Genomic DNA, 21204 nt, shown 5'->3' on the forward strand with positions numbered 1-21204 from the left:
AATCAGGCTTTTCTCGAAAAACATAAGAGAGTAGTAATTCGTAGAAAATTGAAAGATGAATCTGAAAAAATAGCAGTGGCGTACTATTTTATTTAGAAAAATATGCCACCGATGCCCTGTATCTCCGCCACTGGATCATCTAAATTTTACAAAAAGGTGTCCGATTTTGAACAATGTTTACATAAATACATGTGCCCAATTTCAAATTATTTCTCTTACCAGTTTTTAAATTATTTAAAAAAATTAAAAATGTTCTTTAAATTCCCTTTAAAATTCACCAAAGAATACGAGGTATCATTTTTGGTCACCATTTGTGAATCACTCTGTATGTAAAGATATAAGAAGAAGCAATTATCTTTAGCAGTGTTTTTCAAAATTCAAACAAACGAATATGGTTTATACTAAGATTTGACTATTTTTTTCCTACCTCGATTTGTGTTGGTTTTTAATTTTAATCGGTTTAAATAAAATTTATGTGTAATAATTTGTGATATCCAATTTTTTCAGTACCTACTCCAAGACAGTTTCTAGAATGTTTTAAGGATTTTCAATAGTAATGTGCTAGTAAAGCTATACATATACAGAAATTTTCGTGGAAAATCCACGAAAAGTTTCCTTTTTTACAGTAGATAAAGTGTTTTTTATTAAACACTAAAACTTTCTCTCAAAGTCTCTACCAGTATACATATATGTCAAACAGCAAAAGACTATTTATGGTGTTCTTAAGGATTTCTATGTTCTAAGTTAAAAAGAAGCTTATGCTCTTTTTAGATTAAATAAAACACTCCTTATACCAAGTTGCGTTCAAATCTCTTAAAAAGTAATGCAGTTGTAGTAAAAAAAATTGTGTCAATTGGTTTATTTCCGCCCAAGGATGCCACCCTTAAGGTATATCGGTAGGGTTTCTGAACATCCTGTATAAAACATTTATACAAAATTCTGATTTATTATCCTTTGGACGCTAGTGCTCATTTATATTTCAGCAGGAGCGAAATATTAAAACATTCCGTTTTTTTAACGACCTTCCGAATCATTCCTTTCCCTTAACAAGCCAACCCATAAAAGTTGACCTCTCTCCTCCGCAGCGCCCCGAAGATATGCAAAAACCCACCCCGGCGACTTTCCCAATCGACTTTCTCGAAGATGATTTACAACCCCCTGCCGCTGGTTCACCCCGCAAGTGCAAATCTAACAATAATACCGGAGAATAATGTACTGCGAGGCCGAATTCCTCGTCGTCCGCTGGACTTCCTCTTCTTCGGGGGTGCTCCAGTTCTCCCCACCACTCGCCCCGCCGGCCGCGTGGTGGAGGGGGTGGAAAGCACGTTAGGCTAGGTCAACCCTCGTGCCGCGAATATATCGCTAGTAGGCGACTGGATGTCAGTAGAACTAGTTCCCCTGTACGACACTCTAAGTTGGTACGAGACGAAAGTTTTATGCAAATCACATAAACAAACCCTGGGCCGTGGTGGTTTGGTCGAGAAGTTGATTTTTTCGGTGCTAGTGCGCGACTAGATGGTGTCCGTGGACGAACTGTGGTGAAATATGCCGCTGCTGCAAGAAAGCACCCCCAAGAGAGGTGAGTGGTGTTTTCTTAAAAGAAAATCGGGTTGAAGTGTGGAAATCTGCGAAAATTGTAACTTCCAGAGACTGATTTTTTTTAGATTGCACAGAAATTTTTTAAAATAGCAACATAGCAGTTTGAAGCTCATAATACCGATTTTAGAAAAGTGTTTAACCGACATGTTTATGTCTTTTAATGCTGGATACAAAATTTTATGTTTTTAAGAAGTAGGCGTGTCTGATAAGAGAGGCGTGGCCTGCTTTAATTAGTGTAAAATTTTAATCAGACTCAAAAATCCACTTGACGTAAAGAGGATGTTGTTTCCGCGTATTCTAATTTTGTAAGATTTGTTGCCATGACAAAAATTCACTTTTTTTCTTTATAAAAACACATTTCCCCAACATATTTTTATGACTACATTCAATTGTTTTCCTGATTACATATTATGATTTCTTAGGATTTTTTTTTCATATGTGTACATTTTATCCTAAACAAATACAATAATAATAAAGAAATCGCAATAAAACGAGAATTACTCAACACCCCGTACAAAGTAGTTATAGTATTTCGAAATATACATATATACATCACACAGGAAATATTAAATTTATGGCATATTTCAGCAGTATTTTCAATTTTCATTCACAGACACAGATATATTTTCCGATAAAAACAACGTATTAAAAAGCATGATCAAATATATTTAGTCGAAATTTTCAGCCAGTACACTCCTACAATTTTGAATATACCCAAGCTACAATGAAATCACAAATTTTACTAATTGTAAGTGATAGTACATCTACTAGGAATAGATATAATCATTGAATTCACAGATATCCGAACTAAACTTTTACCATTTTTAATGAACAGGATTTTCATAAGAATTAGAAAGTATAATTCTCCTGTACATTCTTTTCATCATATCTCCCTTACTATTAAAAAGAGACCTATCAAATCTAGTCAAATATATATGACTATATTAGCAGTCTGTTCAAAAATAAATTGCTACAAATTTTGACATACATTTGTTAAATTTATCGGGTCCGAAATAAAAGCCCAGACATTTGTATACCACTTTTTTTTGTCTAATTCTTACACACTGTATCTATGTGTCAAAATTTAAATGGCAAATATACAAGATCATCACGCTAAAATGTTATTTAACTTAAGAAAGGTAAATATGATCTATTCACTAATTGTTTTGTTAAAAATAAAGTTAAAATAATATTTTGCCTACATCTTCTTACAATTGCAAAAAAATATATAAAACGTACAGGGTGTTCTGTAAGAAAAAACAGTGTAAATCTGTAGATTGTAACCCATAATCAGAGATTTAGATTTCGAAAAAAAAAATTGGAAAAATGTTATTTTTCGAAACAAAAAAATTGAAAAAAATGCAGAAGTCAGTATAAAAGCACGAAAAATACTTATGAAACTATTTTTCGGATATATTTTATTGGAATAAACCTCACTGAGTATGAAAATAAAGTTTAACAGGTATATTCTGAATCATGATACCCTCAAATTTCAAATTAGTAGAGCTCAAGTGAAAACTAAACAAAAGGTACAGATATTTTATTTAAAACAAATAAACATTTTAATCTAATAATAATAATAATAATAATAATAATTTAATTTTTTAAATAATGAACATTTTAAGAGTACAGAACGAGTTCTCTAAGTTCTCTATAATTAAAAAGCAATATTGAAAGTCTTTTAACTAAATTTTAAAACAGAAACAGGCTAAAAAGCAGAAATCAGAAAAAAACATTATTTTCAAATTCACTGAAAAAGATTCAATGCCGTAATGCTGATGCAATGCTTTGTTTCCAATTCAACATGTTTCTTGGTTATTCTCGACAAATTTAAAATCTTTATCAACTATTAAAATTATTATTATTAAAATAATTCTTAAACATTATTTTTTATATAAAAATATACTATTTATGTTGGTTAGAATCCTATATGTCCTACATTTTATCAAAAGTTATATTTTAGCAAATGTTTTCAATTCTTCAAATTTTTCTGTGGAAAAAAAAACAGTTTTTTTGCATAAAAAATGAATTCCTTGTGAAAAATGAAAAAACGCACTATTCCGTATCTTCAAAAGCAATGAATTTAAAGTCTAGTATTATATTTCCGCATAATGGTGGCATCATTTTGTAATAATTCGTATCAATTAAAAAATTCTTCTTGATGCCTTTAAACAATTATTCATTTGTCTTTACTTTGATGACAAGAAGACAAATTTGAGGATTACCGAGAAATATGACATTTTAATCATTTTATTGTATGACTAAAGTCACTATCATTGTAATAATCGACAAACAACATACTGCAGATGCAGAACAAAATATTGCAGATACAGTATTCACGCCACGTGACCCCGAGCTTAGACAACCCAACAATGCACGAAAATTCCCTAGATCTTGTCGTCACTAATATTAATGATTCGTTTACAATGAACAATGACAAACCGCTACGCCCACGCTGGAGATAAAGCAATTGCTGATTGGTTGAATAGAATCTCGTCAAAAATTGCACCAATCACAGCCGGTGAAACAGAATGTTATGTTTTAACGTAGTCTTGATCTTATTGTTTTAATAGTTTTTAATTTTACTGAAATGTAATTGTGGCTTTTAATAATTTATGAACACTCTGTATATTCTAGGGAATATTTACTAAATTTTATTATTTGTTGTCCTTTTGCATTATATATTACGTCTAATGTTTGAATACAGACACTGTTATTCATCCTGGCATAACTAAAATATTTGTGAATATCGGAAAATCACATATCTAACTCGACAAATTATTTTCACGTTCGATTCATCGAATTTCGTGAAAAAGATTAAATTGTGTGAACTTTCTCCGGAATTGATGCCCGTCATCCTTTTTTGCATAAAAACTACGAATTTCGTTCTAACATGAACCAGCCTCAAGTACAGTTTTGGGCGATTTTCATCTGTCCCGAAGTCCTGGGCCATCGGGGCCGTTCCGGCCCTGCATCTTCGACCGACAACCCCGACCCGATCGTCGATTATATACAATAGCGCAACCGATATGTACCATACAGCAGCACAATGAACACAATCGAGTTTTTACCGATAGTGAACGGCGTTCCGACGCAAAAAATTGGAAAGTAAACGATTTAGGAATTAGCCCAGTACTAGGAACAATTAATTCAGGAAATATTTTTAATAATGGCGTTTTAATTACTTGTTACTTAAACGTTACGACACTGGCAAAACACGCCGATGCAATCACCGAATTCAAAAACTTAACTCATTCGATCTAGTCGGTTCGGGTAAAAGTTACCGGCAAAGCGCGAAAGCAAAAAAAATAGATTAGGTAGATATTAATATGTACGCAAATTGGGGCATAGATAATCGTAAATTGCCGAAACAGTTCTCAGTCCGAACGAAAAAAAGAAAAAGTTATTTCTAATCGGTGAAATATGCATAAGTTGTTGCAAAACAAAAACAGTTCGGAAAGCGCACAAGGCAAATGTATAAAGTTATGATTACGGCAAAACGGTTTCAGTGTTGTTTGAAAATTTGCTGCTAATATTTCACAACCAGCCATACGCCAAGTGTTTATATCAGTTTGTGTTGAAGGAACAAAATCCAGAGGTAAAAAATAAAAAAATACCTATTACAGACAGCAATTTGTATGTCCATGCCATGTAAAAGTAGATACAATTGGGTACATAACAATTAAAAAAAAACGTTTTATGTTATCTGGAAATAACACATCGTTTCTAAAAGTACGCAATGTTTAAATGATTATTTGATGGAATAATTCAATAATTTTTAGATTATTATTTCTCATTATCCACACAAACATATTTCTGATTATCGGCACACTTGTTTAACATTTATGTAAATTAACTGAATGTGAACCAGGCTTTATGATTTAAGCTTTATTTACAGTTACAATTAATAATAAAATGGGCTTTCTTAGGAACTATGAAGATAATTTGAGGACTACTACGTATCTTATTGAATTAAACGGTATTTTTGCTTACAAAATACTTTAATTTAACATATTTATTTATACTATAAGGTTGTTACGTATTTTTTCGATTCAAAAGTCAATGTTCTATAAAAAATACCTTCATTTGTCACATTTATTTAAGTAATTTAAATTCCATTTATAGTTCTAATTATAAGTAACGAAATGAGTTTACTTTTGTGCCTCGAAGATCACCTGTGGATTGTTTACAAATATCTTTTCGATTCAAAAGATATTTTGCTTAAGAAGGGCGTTTTTATGCATAATTTTCAGTGAATTTATAGCAGTTTTTTGTCGAGAGTTTTTCAATTGTATAAATTATACCAGCTTTTCCCAGTCTTCTGGTTTACAATCTTATATGACGTTCAGAATACGAAAAAAACATATTATTACCTGTTATGTTTATCATTACATTTCCAGAACTGTACACGCATGTTAAACATACAAAAAATCGCGTACGGCACTATAAACATAATCACACCCCGTAGTATGTTTTTAACAAACTATTAACACATGAACTAATCACAATTATTAAATACTTTTTACAAACCTCTCGACAAAACAGGAAAGGTACATTTTCAGATGTTTACATGGGTGGCCTGTGATTTTTTTGAACGAAAAAATAAACAAATACTTGTATTTCAACATTTCTATAGTTTGAATACTGTCGAAAAGTTGGCTGTAGTCACAGTAGCCGTCCTATGATCTTTTTTGTCCCAAGATCGTACTGACGATATTTTTGAATGGTATTTGCATAGATTTGACATAATACATAAGAATGCCATGCAATATGTCATGTTTAAATGAGGATATAAAACATTGCACGGAAAATAATCGTAATAATAATAAAACGACTACGAATATGAAGTTACCGATTAAAGAAACGCCGATCGTTGTGGTGCTATTGTTCTAATTTGGAATTTCTAGTCTATAAAACGAAGTCCTTAAAATAATCTTGATTTAACATATTTACTCAAAGTTTATGTACATCAATACGAGCTTAAACCAAGGTTTATGAATTCAGTTTAATTTATATTTACAATTAGTAATGAATTAGTTTCTTTTTCAACTAAGAGATAATTTGAAGATTGTTACACTTCAACAATTGTATTGGAGATACGACTGTGGAGTTTTGTATTTCTTTCGGACTTCCCGTTTTATATTATAAATTGATAAAAAATGTGACAACGCTAGTTTATTGTTTGAAAATGATTTCTATCAAGAATTAAAATAAACGATGAATCATTCCTTTCTTTAGAATAGACATCCTTGCACCAGAAATTAGTAAAATAGATATTTATAACTCATTTTCATTACATAATAATAGAGACATTTGTCGGGTACCTTCATACAGAAGCACTATACAGGGGGAATGTTAAATTTGTACATATGATTTAAGTAGCGCTACAGTTTACTGTGTAAAACATGTAATTAAAATTGTTTTTTTTTGCCAAGAATTTAGGAACAAATAAAATTGCATGGCTTTTGTAATAAGAAACTTGTTGAGAACCGCCGATTTCACTGTTGTGTTTACGCATAACGTAGATTAAATATGCAATGTTGCCGCTGTTGCCGGTATAATACAGAACTTTTAAACTCTTAAATTTTTTATATAATATAGGAAGAAAAAAATGAATAAACAATTTTTTAAACGATACGTAAAAGAAGCTTTGAAATATCTCCAGAAAAATGTTTATGGCCTTCTCCTTTCCTTGCCATTCCTATTTTCGCCAATAACTATTTCCATGTATACAGGGTGATTCACAATTGGTGACCAAAAATGAAACCTCGTTTTCTTTGATGAATTTTAAAGAGAGTATTTTCTATAAACTTTTTACCTAGGACGCTTCGTTAAAAATTTAAACTTCAAAAACTATTTCAAATGTTTTTAAATATATTATGAACTAGTAAGTAATTTGAAATTGGTCACATGTATTTATATAAACATCGTTCAAAATCTGACGGCTTTTCCTAATATTTACGTGCTCCAGTGGCGGAGGTACAGGGTATCGGTGGCATATTTTTCTAAATAAAATAGTACGCCACTGCTTTACGGTAACAACCATGACATTTTCGGATTCGTCTTTCAATTTGCTACAAATTACCACTCTCTTTATGTTTTTCGAAAAAAGCCTGATTTTCAAGTAAAACTTAAACAACTGACGAACTTATTTGTGCATTTGGGGGCACTTAACAGAAAAACACGGTCCGTGAAAATAACAAATCGACACAAATACTTCAACATTAAAATTGCGTTGTCCCTATTGTTCGATTCTAAGTAACAAATTAAGAAAAAAGCTCCTACAGAAAAAAAATACAAAATGTCGCACCATATAGGTATAGGAATTTATTGCTAAATATAAAATGAAATGAAATGTTGTTTACATGGTTTCCCCCTCAATTGTTTTTGCAACATAAAATAAACCATTTATACATACATACACTTTGTATCTCGAAAATGAAATATTTCCGGCATTTGTTTATTTTCCAAATATTTAAACACATTTAACATAAAACGTACCCACCAAAAAAACTTACTTACAAATAATAATTAGTAAAAAGACCAATATTATGCTATTTTCATTGAAGTCCTATTTATATAAGTATTAAAATCATAATTTAATAATCTATTGGGTGCATGGTGAAGAGGATTAATTGACCTTATTGATATTTGTGACACAAGTAAACCAAATTTTTCCAGTAAGTCAGGTTATGAGTAGAGAGCGGACAATATGTGTCTTTAACCCGAAGAATAGGTCAAATTTTGGTAGAAATGTATACGCGTTCAAAAATGTATTGTGTATAAACTATGCAAAATATAATTATTATGTATAGCAAATATATCGTATTATCCTCGCGAAAATTTGTACCCTTTATTTAAAATCCATAAATCATGTGAACAGGTTAAATAACGAGAAAATAATTAAGTTAATTTAGTTCTAAAGAAATGAAATGACACTCGCGCCCATCTCTAGTCCATCCGTCGACATCGGTTGCGTTTATCGAATTCCTATTGGTCAGAATTCAAACTGCAGCCCTGTTATGAATGGAGCGTGAGTTGGACTATTCTATCATGTGCGTCGCCTGAGGCTATTCGTTACATTGACTACTAATTTCTAATTAAAAGAACGACACTATTTTTAACCGAACTTTATTTAATAAATATGTAGTATACAATTTCTGATTTTCTAATTATTTTATAACGCCTAAAATTGTATGTACCGTGGAATTTTCGTGAATTATCACGTAAATATCCGATGCATACCCGACACGCCACTGCGTCATGGATAATGTATCTAAGTTTATGAATGACATATCTATGTTCAAGGTTAAATACACAAATTGTCCGCTCTCTGGTTATGAGGCTTTGGAATTAAATATGTTAGAATTCGTAATTAAAATGTATTCAAAAAGTTTTGTAACTGTCTTGTTACCTATTCCGTCATCTTTAAAAAGATGCAGACAGTTATCAAAGTTAAAGCGACTGTCGACTAAATCAATACCTGTGTAGACCGGGCTTAACTTAAGCCTTATATTTATTTAGAAACACCGAGAGGACGTGCCTCCGTGTTGAGTATCATTAAAATATCGCTGTTTCTCCTCGTAGTAGTAAGGCGTACGGCTCCTCCAGCGGTACAAGAACGTCTCCAATCGATTCCAATTTAAATTTTCCACAGCGCATTTTTTTAATAAAGCCCTCGCGCCAGAAGCATTAAAGCAAAATAACGGCTCGGCCGTATAACTTACGGGGGCCCATTAGGAAGCGCGGTCTTAATAAAAAAAAGGGCTATAATATAATGAATCCTTAAGATGAGTCCCGTGCAACTCCTCCCAACAGGGCATCGCGCAAACGCGAGCCATTATCCTTTGCCATTATCTCCTCCCCCCGTTCATTAGCAACGTCTTCCGCTTTAACCCTTCTCTGTCCGTCCTCGGGATGACTTTCTCCCGGCTCCCCCCCGCCGCCGCCCTCCCCGGAGGAGAAAAACCCATTTAAAAGCTTATCTCTTTCAATTTATTTTCTAATTATTTTTTTACTTTGCATGTAAGGGATCCCTTTGAGAGCGGGGCCGGGGCTCGGCTCCCTGAAAGAAAATCATCCGCAGTGCGTTCCCTCCTTTAATCTGGTAAAAAACAACGAAAATCGGGCTCTGAATTACTCCGTCGGTCCGGTATCGATTAAATCCTCTGCGAGATAGACCGAAGAGTTGGAGCGCGATGTGTGATAAATTGCGAGAGTACGTGGTCTTCTTATTTTTCGACTAAGGCCCGGCCTACACTGGACACAGTAAAATGATCACACGTCACTTGAGCCATTTTTTACTATTTAGCATTAGTAACTGACGCCGTTTGCTCTCTTCTTTTAATTCAATGATACAGACTGATAAATCCATTCTACAACGTAAAATATTTTAAATGTGCTGTGTGATGTGTGATAGCAAAAGTACGTGATCTCTTCTATTTTTAATAATTCTACAATATAGACCAAAGATTTGGTGTATGATAAATAGTGAAAGTATGTAGTCCTTCTATTTTTCTGCTAAGACCCTGTCTCCACTGAACACACTAAGGCGATCACACGTCACTTGAGCCATTTTTAACTATTTGGCATTAATAGCTGAATAACGTTTGCTCTCTTCTTTTAATTCAATGATACAGACTGATAAATCGATTCTAAAACGTAAAATATTTGAAATGTGTTGTGTGATGTGTGATAGCGAAAGTACGTAATTTCTTCTATTTTTAATAATTCTACAATATAGACCGAAGATTTGGTGTATGATAAATAGTGAAATTATGAATTCTCCTACATTTCGGCTAAGACCCGGTCTCCACTGAACACAGTAAGGTGATCACATGTCACTTGAGCCATTTTTAACTATTTGGCATTAATAGCTGAATAACGCCGTTTCTTCTCTTCCTTTAATTCTATGATATATATCGATAAACTAATTCTACAACATAGAATATTTAAAGTGTAATGTATAATAGCAAAAGTATGTGGTCTCTCTATTTTCGTTTATTTGATTTTCATATTTTTTTAAATAATTCTAGAATATGGATTGACGACTTGGAGTACGATAAATAGTGAAAGTATTTAGTCCTCCTATTTTTCATCTAAGACACAGCAGTTTTTAACTATTTAGCATTAGCAGCTGAATAGGACCGTTTTCTCTATTTTTTAAATCAATTCTGTGATATAAAATGTTTGAAGTGTGATGTATAATGGTGAAAGTACGTGGTCCCTCTATTTTCGTTTTGATTCCCATATTTTTTTAATAATTCTACAATATGGACCGACGACTTGGAGTATGATAAATAGTAAAAGTATATAGTCCAATTTTTAGTCTAAGACCCGGTCTACACTGAACACAGTAAAGTCATCACATGTCACTTGAGCTATTTCTCTCTATTTAGCTTTAATAATTTCATACTTTATCTTACATGACGACTTGAATTATGAAATTTGAACATTTTCGTCTAAGACCAGGCAATAGTGAAATGATCACACGTCACTTGAACCACTTTTTTTCTATCTGACAATAACAACTGAACAGAGCCTATCTCTAATAATTCTGCAATATAGACGAAGATTTTCCATGTTTGATATATTGCGACAGTTGGTTGCCGCCCTATATTTCATCTAAGGCCCGGTCTACACTGAACGTAGTAAAGTGATCACACGTCACTAAAACCATTTTTATTCTATTTGACATTAACAACCAAATAGGGGCGTTTCCATTTTTTCCGATAATTCTATGATACACATCGAAGACTTAAAGTGCGATAAATAGTGAAATTACGTGGTCTCCTTGTTTTTCGTCTAGGGCCCGGTCTACACTGAACGTAGTAAAGTGATCACGTCACTTGAGCCATTTTTCTCTCTTTAGCTTTAATAACTGAAGGCAGTCATTTCAAACTTTATCTTACATGACGATTTGGAGTATGAAATATAAAAATATTCATCTAAGACCAGGTAATAGTAAAATGATCACACGTCACTAGAACCACTTTTTTCTATGTGACAATCACAACTGAATAGAGCTTATCTCTAATAATTTTACGATGTAGACCGAATATATGGAGTGTAATGTTTGATATATTCACAGCACTTAGTTCTATCTTTCATCGATGTCCCGGTCTACACTGAACATAGTAAAGTGATCAAACGTCACTTCAGCCATTTTATTCTATTTGACATTAACAAGTAAATAGGGGCGTTCCAATATTTTGTCAATACTTCTATGGTACAGACCGAAGACTTGAAGTGTGATAAATAGTGAAAGTTCGTGATCTTGTTTTTCGTCTAAGGCCCGGTCTACACTGAACATAGTAAAGTGATCACACGTCACTTGAGCCATTCTTTCTATTTGGCATGAACTACAGAATAGGGCAATTTCTTTTATTTTGTATGATAGTGAAAGTACGTGGTCTCTATTTTTCATCTATGGTCGGGCCAATACACTGGACAACAGTAACGTGATCACATGTCACTAACCTGTTTTTCTGCTTGGCTTTAACAACTGAACAAGGTCGTTACCTATTTTTTTCTTTTTCAGTATAAGGGCAACTATTATTTTATATTGTTACTGATGATGCAGCAAAAATCATATCAATCCGAACCTTTACATGCGAATATCGTAAAAATGTATTTAAAAATAGAAACATTGACGGCTGTCAAAATAAATGCCTCCCTAAATGTGCAGTTACGTACTCTTGGAAAAAATAAATTATTCACTTCCGGACATCTTGTATATTATAATTTCACTTATAAAGTGACCCTATACGTCATTTTTACTCAAAATCTACTTTATTCTTACATTGCACTAGTTTAATAGAATGAAATCAACAAAAATTAAAACACCTTTTCCTTAATACCTACTTAAGCCTGGTCTGCACAGATTTGAATGCACCTAAAGCTTGCTTTACACTACTCAACCTTGGCAAAACCTGCTATTTTTTTGTACTAATGCTACTAGCATTATAAATATATACTTGCAACAAAGAACGAACAGAGTATTGTCATTACTTCAGAGTGTATTAAAATGGACTTTAAAAAAGTAATTATTATTGAAATACATTTAACTCTATACTGTGTTAATATCAACTGGCACAGCCTTGCATCGAAAAGGAGACAATTCTCGCCCACCCATCGACCTTTAACGTTAGTAATGACGCAGAAATTTCATTAAGCGTGAATTAAAACGCCGCAACAAAGCTGAAAAGTTGAGTTCCCACTATCCTGAAACTATATTTAAAACCCCGAAAAGATGAGCTTATTCCGCGCGTCATTATTACTGCGGCGACTATCCATCGATCACGGGGCTTATTAATATCTGCGCCTGAATGGGATACGTGATAATACGGCGAATACAGAATGGAATCCGAGAAAATTTGAATGGTAAATGTCGAGTCAGGAGCGTGAAAGCGCGCGAAGCGTCATTGTGTGAAATCGCATGAAAGAACATCGAGGAACGATGGCTATTGACGGAGATCAAACGGGCCTCGATCTAATGCTGTATAAATAAATGACGGTCACATCGAGTGTGCATGCGTTGGAACGCGTGCCGGGTGCGTGAAACCGTTGCGGCGCGCTGTGGGACAAACACTAGTGTAAATTATGTATTTGTAATTTTTTTAATTGTTGATGTATATCTGTGAAAAATGGTGGTAATGTGAAGGAAAGTGTGCCCTTCATGCGTGCGTAGTAAAAACTTTTAATTATATTACAGGAGAAAAAAAAAATGTGTTGTAATGATTCATCTACAACCACAAAAACCCACAAGGAGCGGTTTTTCACGATTTAGGTGATGGTTTTGGCATTAGCCCAATAGAGCTGTATCGAAAATACCTAATTTTGCATCCGTAGAAAACCACAACCAGCCAACTGTTTCTCAGTTACCAACAACGAAAATATACCGTCCAACTTGTAGGAATTGACACTTTTAGAAAAGTATCTACAAATATTGAATCCTGAAACCAGAAAATTCGGTAAAAATATCGGTGATTTATTTTGCAAGGCAGCAGCTACTTTCTTAGCATATTGTGACGCAAACATCATTACTTTGGAGCATTTTGGAGGTTGGAAAAAAGACAAACTAACTAAAGGATATCTAGAAAATTCTCTTCAATAAAATCAAGATTGGAAAGAAAATTTTGAATGAAACATGCCTCTATTACTGCTTGTTTTACTGCTGACGCTACCTCTTCTACAGCTTGTTCTACAATTACAGTAGCAAATATTAGCAGAATTATGATTACAAAGAAAATGGACACTATTATGTTAGTTTTGGTAGTGGATATAAATAGTAATTGTTTAATGTTGTTTTCTTTATTTAAATTAGGTATAATAATTTCACAAGTGACTAAAATTGATTGAAATTTGATTTTAGTCTCTAAAAACCTAAAAACTAACTCGTACAATTCCTACAGGGTTCATAGTTAATAAGTAATAAAGAATTCCCTGACTTTTCCAGGTTTTCCCTGACTTATAAAAAAATCCAGGTCACTTGTAGTTCATTTTTACATACTAATTGGTGTTTATGTATTAATTTTTTTCTCAAATGGACTCCATAATCTTTTTTATACCCTAACAACCTTTTCTAAAGGTTTCAAAACTACAAATAGTTTTCTCTTTCAAGAACCCAGGGCCGGCTGTCACAAAATTTCCAGTTGCAAACATCAAATTCCCTGATTTTCATGAATATTTTTAAAATTCCCTGACTATTCCCTGTTTTTTATGAAGAATAACAAATTCCCTGACTTTTCCCGGTATTCCCGGTTTTCCCGGCCCCTACGAACCCTGTCCTACAAAACTGCAACTGTTGGACAAAATATATTTGAACTGTTCAGTTCAGAAAACTGTAATAAAATATAAAAATCATTACTAGAGATCCAAAAATTTCCGGAAAAATTGGATGTCAGAAAAAGAACAATTTTTTCCTAGAAAAATTTTATAAAACAAACATAAAATTTGGACTTCTGTTAAATTCTAGTAAAATATATTATATAGAAAATAGCGTTTAGTTTCTATTCCGCATTTAGAAGAAGCTAATAAAGATTATGAATACTCGTATGTTCAGAATGAGCAAGATAATGTTGCTCCAGTATCAAAAGCATTCGAAATGGAATCTGAAATGCCCGATTTTGGAACATGTGTTTTTTTTAGTTACCGGCAGTTTACTTTGTTTATCTTTGCTGTTTGAAATAAAATATTATGCTTACCTTTTCATGCTAAATGAAGTTTATTCAAGTAAAATATACATGGAAAAATATTTTTCATGCGCTTTTATTTTGAATTTCTTAAATTTTTCTATTTGTGCAATTTTTCTAAATATACAAAATTTATGTCTGATATCGAACTTTTTTTATGGGACTATCGATGTTATCAGTGTACTAGATATTGTGGATATAATTCAATACTGGTCGCCGCATTAGTCCGCAGAGTAGATGTGTTCAATATGCAATATCCTCAGTTTAAAAATCGCCATCTAGTATTTTCATAAATTTACCTTACCCTAATACCTTTTGACATTGCACAGACGTACGAGTAATGGTATTACGCGTCCGGGATACCAATACATGCATGCGTTCGTGCAGAAACGCGGCCACAACGACGGGCCCCCATTGAGACGTCCCGGGGCATTGTCAGCGTCTGCGGATCATTGTCGAACGTCTTAAAGGACACTCCGAGACATTCCGCTAGACTGGAGCTCAATAAGGCAATGATCGGCGAACACATGCCGGTCCATATTTATCATTTTCGCTGTTTACTCGCGTTGCGAAATTTCAATAGGCCCTCCGACGGCCGCCCGATTGTTTGTCCAAACATTTTGGGACTCGAGGCGTTCCTACGGATAACGTTACACAACAATTTTCGAGGATGTACATTAGGGACGGGTACAAGACGTCTTATGGGGCAACAGAAACTGTTTAAGAAGGAATTGTAGGTATTTGGAAAGAAATAGATATCTATTGTATTTCATTTGGCCTAAATGGAGTAATGTTTAAGTTAAAAGACTTAAATTTTAAAAAGATAGGGTGTAACAGTTTTATCTTCTTAATTTTGGAAGTAGGTAAAACGTGAAATAAATCAACTTTCTTATACAGGGTGTCCCATAAGTAATGGTACATAGATCACCAGTAGATGTTGCACAATAAAATATTACGATAATAATTTTGCTGTTACTTATTAGAGATCCACTTGCGGCACCTGGCATGTCTTTAAAATGTCATAACTTTTTTGCTTCTTGGTATATCACCTGTTTTATATAATATTTATTTTTCCGTAATGAAAACTAAAGTAGATGTGACGATTGCCTAAAATTGAAATTCTAGTTTTTCTGTTTATTACAAAAAGACGGTACAAAAAAGTGAACAACAAGGGGCATTTTCGACCACAACTATTGATCTCTTTTTATGTAGTATGTAAGTTAGGGACGATTCCAGAAGTTCTCGATAAGTTTTAATAATTTCGATTATTAATCTTATGCATCGTTTTGCAGTTTCAACGATTTTGATTATTAAAAAATTATCTTCAAAGTTTGTAAGCACTCTTGTCAGTAGTATCTATTTACGTGTTAGAATACGCATTCAAGTGTTGAATATATGTTATCATTATCAAGGGTCATTTTTTCGCGTACCTTTCGTAATACTATATTTTATCTTTTCTTTTTTGTTCTAGATATCATCCCGGGGCAAACCATGAAAGTAGAAGAAGAGACCCCGCTGAAAAACCACCAGAACACCTTCGGCTACCCCGCCTTTCCCAACCCCGCAATGTTCACCCCCTCGCAGCTTATCATGGCCAGTCAACTTATGGCAGCCTCAGGTTTGACGATCTCCAACCCTGCGTTCTTCCATCCCGGTCTTCTCCCTATGGCATGGCCCGCAAACTCACCCCCTTCGCCCCCCGCCAGCACCGAACCCTTGTCTCCAGCTCTGAAGTCCAGAAAGGTGAACAATAACAACAACAACGTTGTCAGTAGCAGCACCACGGCTGATCCTAGAAAAAGGAAATGGAAGGTGGAGGAAGAAGCCACGGTTCCCCTGCCGTCTCCGACGTCTAGTGTGTCGCCACCTTCTGGGCCTGAAGTCAAGGATTCCAGTAGGGATAAACAGTTTACGTGTGGGGTGTGCAACAGATCCTTTGGATACAAACACGTCTTGCAGAACCACGAAAGGACTCATACTGGAGAAAAACCTTTCGAATGCCCAGAATGTCACAAAAGGTTTACAAGGGATCACCATTTGAAAACACACATGAGGCTACACACTGGGGAACGTCCCTACCATTGCGAACACTGCGACAGGCAGTTCGTGCAAGTTGCGAACCTCAGGAGACACCTCAGGGTCCACACCGGAGAAAAACCTTACACTTGCGAACATTGTTCAGCGAAATTCTCAGACTCCAACCAACTCAAAGCTCACGTTCTGATCCACACCAACGAAAAACCGTTCTCGTGCGAGAAATGCCAAAGTAGATTTAGAAGGCGGCACCACTTGCTCCACCACAAGTGCGGGGTTCCCGACAAAGAGATGACACCTGAATCCGACGAACCTGAAGACGATCTCAGACGAAGAAGAGTCCTCCATCCGCCGTCCACTCCTCTGATAACGCTCCCCCTACAAGTCGCCCTGCCGGAACAGACGGAACCGGAAGACCTGAGCATGACTACGGGCCTGACCTCCAACAGCAGCACCGGAGGTTCTCCCGCCAGGAGTCCCAGTTCCAGGGAGGACGTCGAAGACGACGACCTGGATCCCCAGGAGTCCGCCGCGATATTCCTACAGAGAAGGGCAGTGGGCCACTCCTAGTCCTTTTACCTCGTCCTCGGAGCATACGGGTACGTCTCCACCAGAGTCAAATTATTCCAACGCCGCAGGGATAGTTAGTATTATTTTTTATTTGTATCATAAAGTTTATTGGTATGCAAGTTCCTCACACAATAGCTAGTTAGATCGTTGTTAAGCGTGCATGGGTTTAGTTTCGATCAAAAACAGGACAGTGGGCAAATTGTGGAACGTCACGAAAATTAAATCAGAAGTGGGATCACACGTTTCTTAAGTAGTGTAAACGTGTGACGTCAAGCATTCTGATTACCTTTAATTAATTTGTTCCAGGACAAGATGGCGTTGTTAACGTTTAAACAAATTAGATATCCAAAGACACGGCTAAGTACCTAAAGGCATAACTCCTGTACATAGTCCCTAGGTTAGCAGACGGAGATATTTATTTTTATATTATATTTATTTTAGGGGATTTTTAGATTTATTTTATTAGTTTTTATTCGCCTACTTCTGGGAAGGTCGAAGGAATTGCACAAAACGCAAATTCTCGGGTAACGATTGCGATGTACCTGAGGCTGTTACGGTCCAAATTAAATTTGCATATCCTTAAATTTACGGCACTATCGCCAAGGATGGGTGCCTTTGTATTGCTGCTCCAGATAGGTCTAATTTCCATTGTGGTGCATTTTAAACCCCCGCACAAATGGCAGCCCAACCTTGCGGTTGATGAGCGTTCAAATTGCTGGTCGTTTTTCTCGTTTTAAATTGGGACTGTTGTCGATTTTGTCTACAATATTATGCCCCTAAACGTACCTACAAATTTAAAACTAGGAAAACTGTAACGTAACCTTTTCAGATATAAAAAGCAGTCTTGTCTTTTCGACAAGCATCTTCAAACCAATAAGGAAAATGGTGAAGTTGTGCGATATTCGATTTGTTTAATGATTTTTACTTTTAGAATGTTCATTTTATCTAAAATTGGATTAAATTAGTTTGAAAGAATATTTTAAAATTGCTCGGTCATGAAATAATTGGGAAAGCAGTTTGGACTTGCCATTAAGGAAAAGTAATGGCAACTCTGTTACATTCGAGAAAAGAATTAATCTATCAAATACCTCTGACACTTGGCCAGAGCAGTTCTTACCAAGCTATTAGACAAATGTCGATGGCCTGTCGACGTGGTGGACTTGAAGAGGCCCCCTCAAGAGTGACAAGGGTACTAATCCCTTAAATATCGTTTTTAAACGCCAGAATCTGGAATTATAGAAAAACCACGTAATCATCGTCAGCGTTTCGCAAGCTAGGACGCGTTGACTGGCTTCTAAATTAAGTTCTTTTGTTGACGGAAGTTTTTTGTCGGAAACCAATGCGGCCCTAGTCGGGGGCAAACGGGTTTTTATTGGGAATTTTGTCGGAATTCGATATGCAACTGGTTCATTGACACGGTGGTCTCTAAAAATGTAGGACTCTAGTTTCAAACTAAATCTGATGTCATCTAACAATCCGTCATTGTTTCGAAATTACAAAAAACAAAACATATAGGTACGTAGAATTAAAAAAAAGTTTATCAAAAAACGACGTCTATAAAAAAATTAACAAATAAACCGCTTTAGATTAAGTTCGCTTCATTAAAAAACTACGGACCTTAAAACAATTTTGTTTATTTTTAACGAAATTTGGTATGAAAAGGTATTTGGAGTCACTGAAGATTTCTTACGTAAAACGCATAAATTTTCTGTTCTTTTCCCATATTTTTTTATGTTAGTACAAAGTAGAAATACAAAATCGGTTTCATGAAACAACTACGTTTTCTCAAATCCTCTACCAATTAAAACAATAAGGCGAGAAACAAAAGACTGTTTCAAGTATTATTAGCAACGTCTGTATTTTGAGAAGGTGAGAAATAAGTAATAAATGAGCTATATTTGAGCAGATCCCTCAAAAACCTATACCAAATTTGATGGAAATACTTTTAAAACATGTTTTTTGAACGTATAATTTTTGTAGAAAGCAAAATTGTAATAAGGTATACAGAGACAGCGCTGCTAAAAATTCACACAATTGTCTCTGAAATGATAACGGGCACAAATTGTATCAAACTTTCAGTTTAAACGTCGAATTTTCACACAATTCGTGCCTGTTCCCATTTTAGGAACAATTGTATGAATTTTCATGACAATTTTTTTCCCTGTAACTTGATATAAACCGGTTTATTTTCATTCAACGAAGCTGGCTCATTCGCTTCCAAACCCCCTGTATAAATTATAGTAAATTTCCAAATTTTATTTGAAACTTAATTTATAGCTCAATCTTTAACCACTTAATATTTATTAGACAGTTTTTGTTATATTGCTCTGATTTTAACTATATCTGTAAGGCGTTACAAAAAAGTGAGACAAACCGTTTACCACAGATTTTTTGGGGGAAATAATAACACTTTCTTTATTCAAAATTAATATTTAAATATGTATGTACCTAGGTCTGGGGCTGCCAATTTGTGGTAGGCAAAAAGTAAACCAAAAAACATTGACAATAAGAAAAGAATAATGTATTGGGTGTTATTTTTTGACTGCCATTGCTAAATAATTAGACCCAGTACATTATCCTTTTCTTGTTGTCAACGCACTTTTTGTTCACTTTTTGTCAAACCACAAATTGGCACCTCCAGACTTAGGTAAACATTTCAATGTTTGTTTTGAAACAAATATTAAAAATTCTAAATTCAAAATGTCAACCATTTTCACGAATGAACACTTACTTGGGTTAATATTAATTAAAGAGGACCAAATATGCTGGGAAATGAAGCATTTCATTCGTTTTCACAGTTGTTGTCAAATTGAAACTACGTATTCTGTGCTAAAGACAAACAAATAATAAAAAAAATAATCTTAACAGTAAATCTAATAAATTAAAACTTATCGTAGTATAGTTTTATAAAGACTAGTTTGTGGTTTAAGAGGAATTGAGAAATTAAATAACAGCAAATGAGTCAACGAGTCGCAAATTAAGTTTAGATCAAAATTTGCAAGTGTTAAATAATGCAAGAAAGAAAAGCTTGCTTCAAGAGAATATAATTGAACCATAGTCCTATACAAACAAGTAAAAAAGAATACAAACCACATTTCTTTCGCTCATGCTTCGATAATAGGTATTTTTATTAATATTGAACAAATATTCAGACATTGGATAAAAGACAAAAAAAATTGAAAAAGAAATTCCTCATTCAAGAAATTCTCACTATTTTAGTTTGTCATTAACGGTTTGACTTACTGTTTTTTAACACCTTGTATAATTAACAGGTGAAAACATGATTATTAGTCCAACCAAATTACACTTGGAGAAAAAAAAAATGTTACCTGGACTTTTATAAGTGGAAATGGTAAATGTGTGAGCAGGGGCGGCGGAGGGTTGATTTGGGGGGTTGAAAAGTTATGAAAAATTGTATCATTGCGATTGCTGGCGAAAGTTGACGTCAAACAAAAAATATCACTCTGTAACATAAACTCAAAATTTCCGAGAAAATTGCGAAAAACAGTTTCTTTTCTAATTTTTCGTTTTTTATTTCTCATTTCCGCAAAGATAATTTAATTTTAACGAAACTTGGTGAAAGTATACCTTTCTGTGTCTTAAATAGCCTCAAATTTTTTAGATAAAAATATCAAGAAGTTTCGGAGATATTCATTTTTTTCGGCCTGAAACACTTTTTTTAAAAGAAAAATACGGCTCTGAACGCTTTCAAAATACCTGTCTCTATTGGAGGAGAGAGAGAGAGAGGAGAGAATAAAATTCAATACAGCACAAAATATCCAACAATTTTTTTGAATCCATAATTTAA

At 34.2% G+C, this 21204-nt stretch overlaps 1 protein-coding gene across 1 annotated transcript; it reads left to right on the plus strand.

The window, feature by feature from the left end:
• Positions 1-1545: 1545 nt before the first annotated feature.
• LOC108906869 (protein krueppel-like) lies at positions 1546-20852 on the plus strand (the record flags this gene model as incomplete). The annotated part of the gene is made up of 3 exons (XM_023454343.1): positions 1546-1579; positions 16264-17385; positions 20836-20852. Coding segments are annotated over exons 1-3 (1173 nt in total), but the record flags the coding sequence as incomplete, so codon positions are not given.
• Between the last annotated feature and the right edge of the window lie 352 nt (positions 20853-21204).

Source organism: Anoplophora glabripennis, unplaced genomic scaffold (genome assembly GCF_000390285.2).
Source record: "Anoplophora glabripennis isolate ALB-LARVAE unplaced genomic scaffold, Agla_2.0 scaffold144, whole genome shotgun sequence".
In the NCBI taxonomy this organism is placed as follows: domain Eukaryota; kingdom Metazoa; phylum Arthropoda; class Insecta; order Coleoptera; family Cerambycidae; genus Anoplophora; species Anoplophora glabripennis.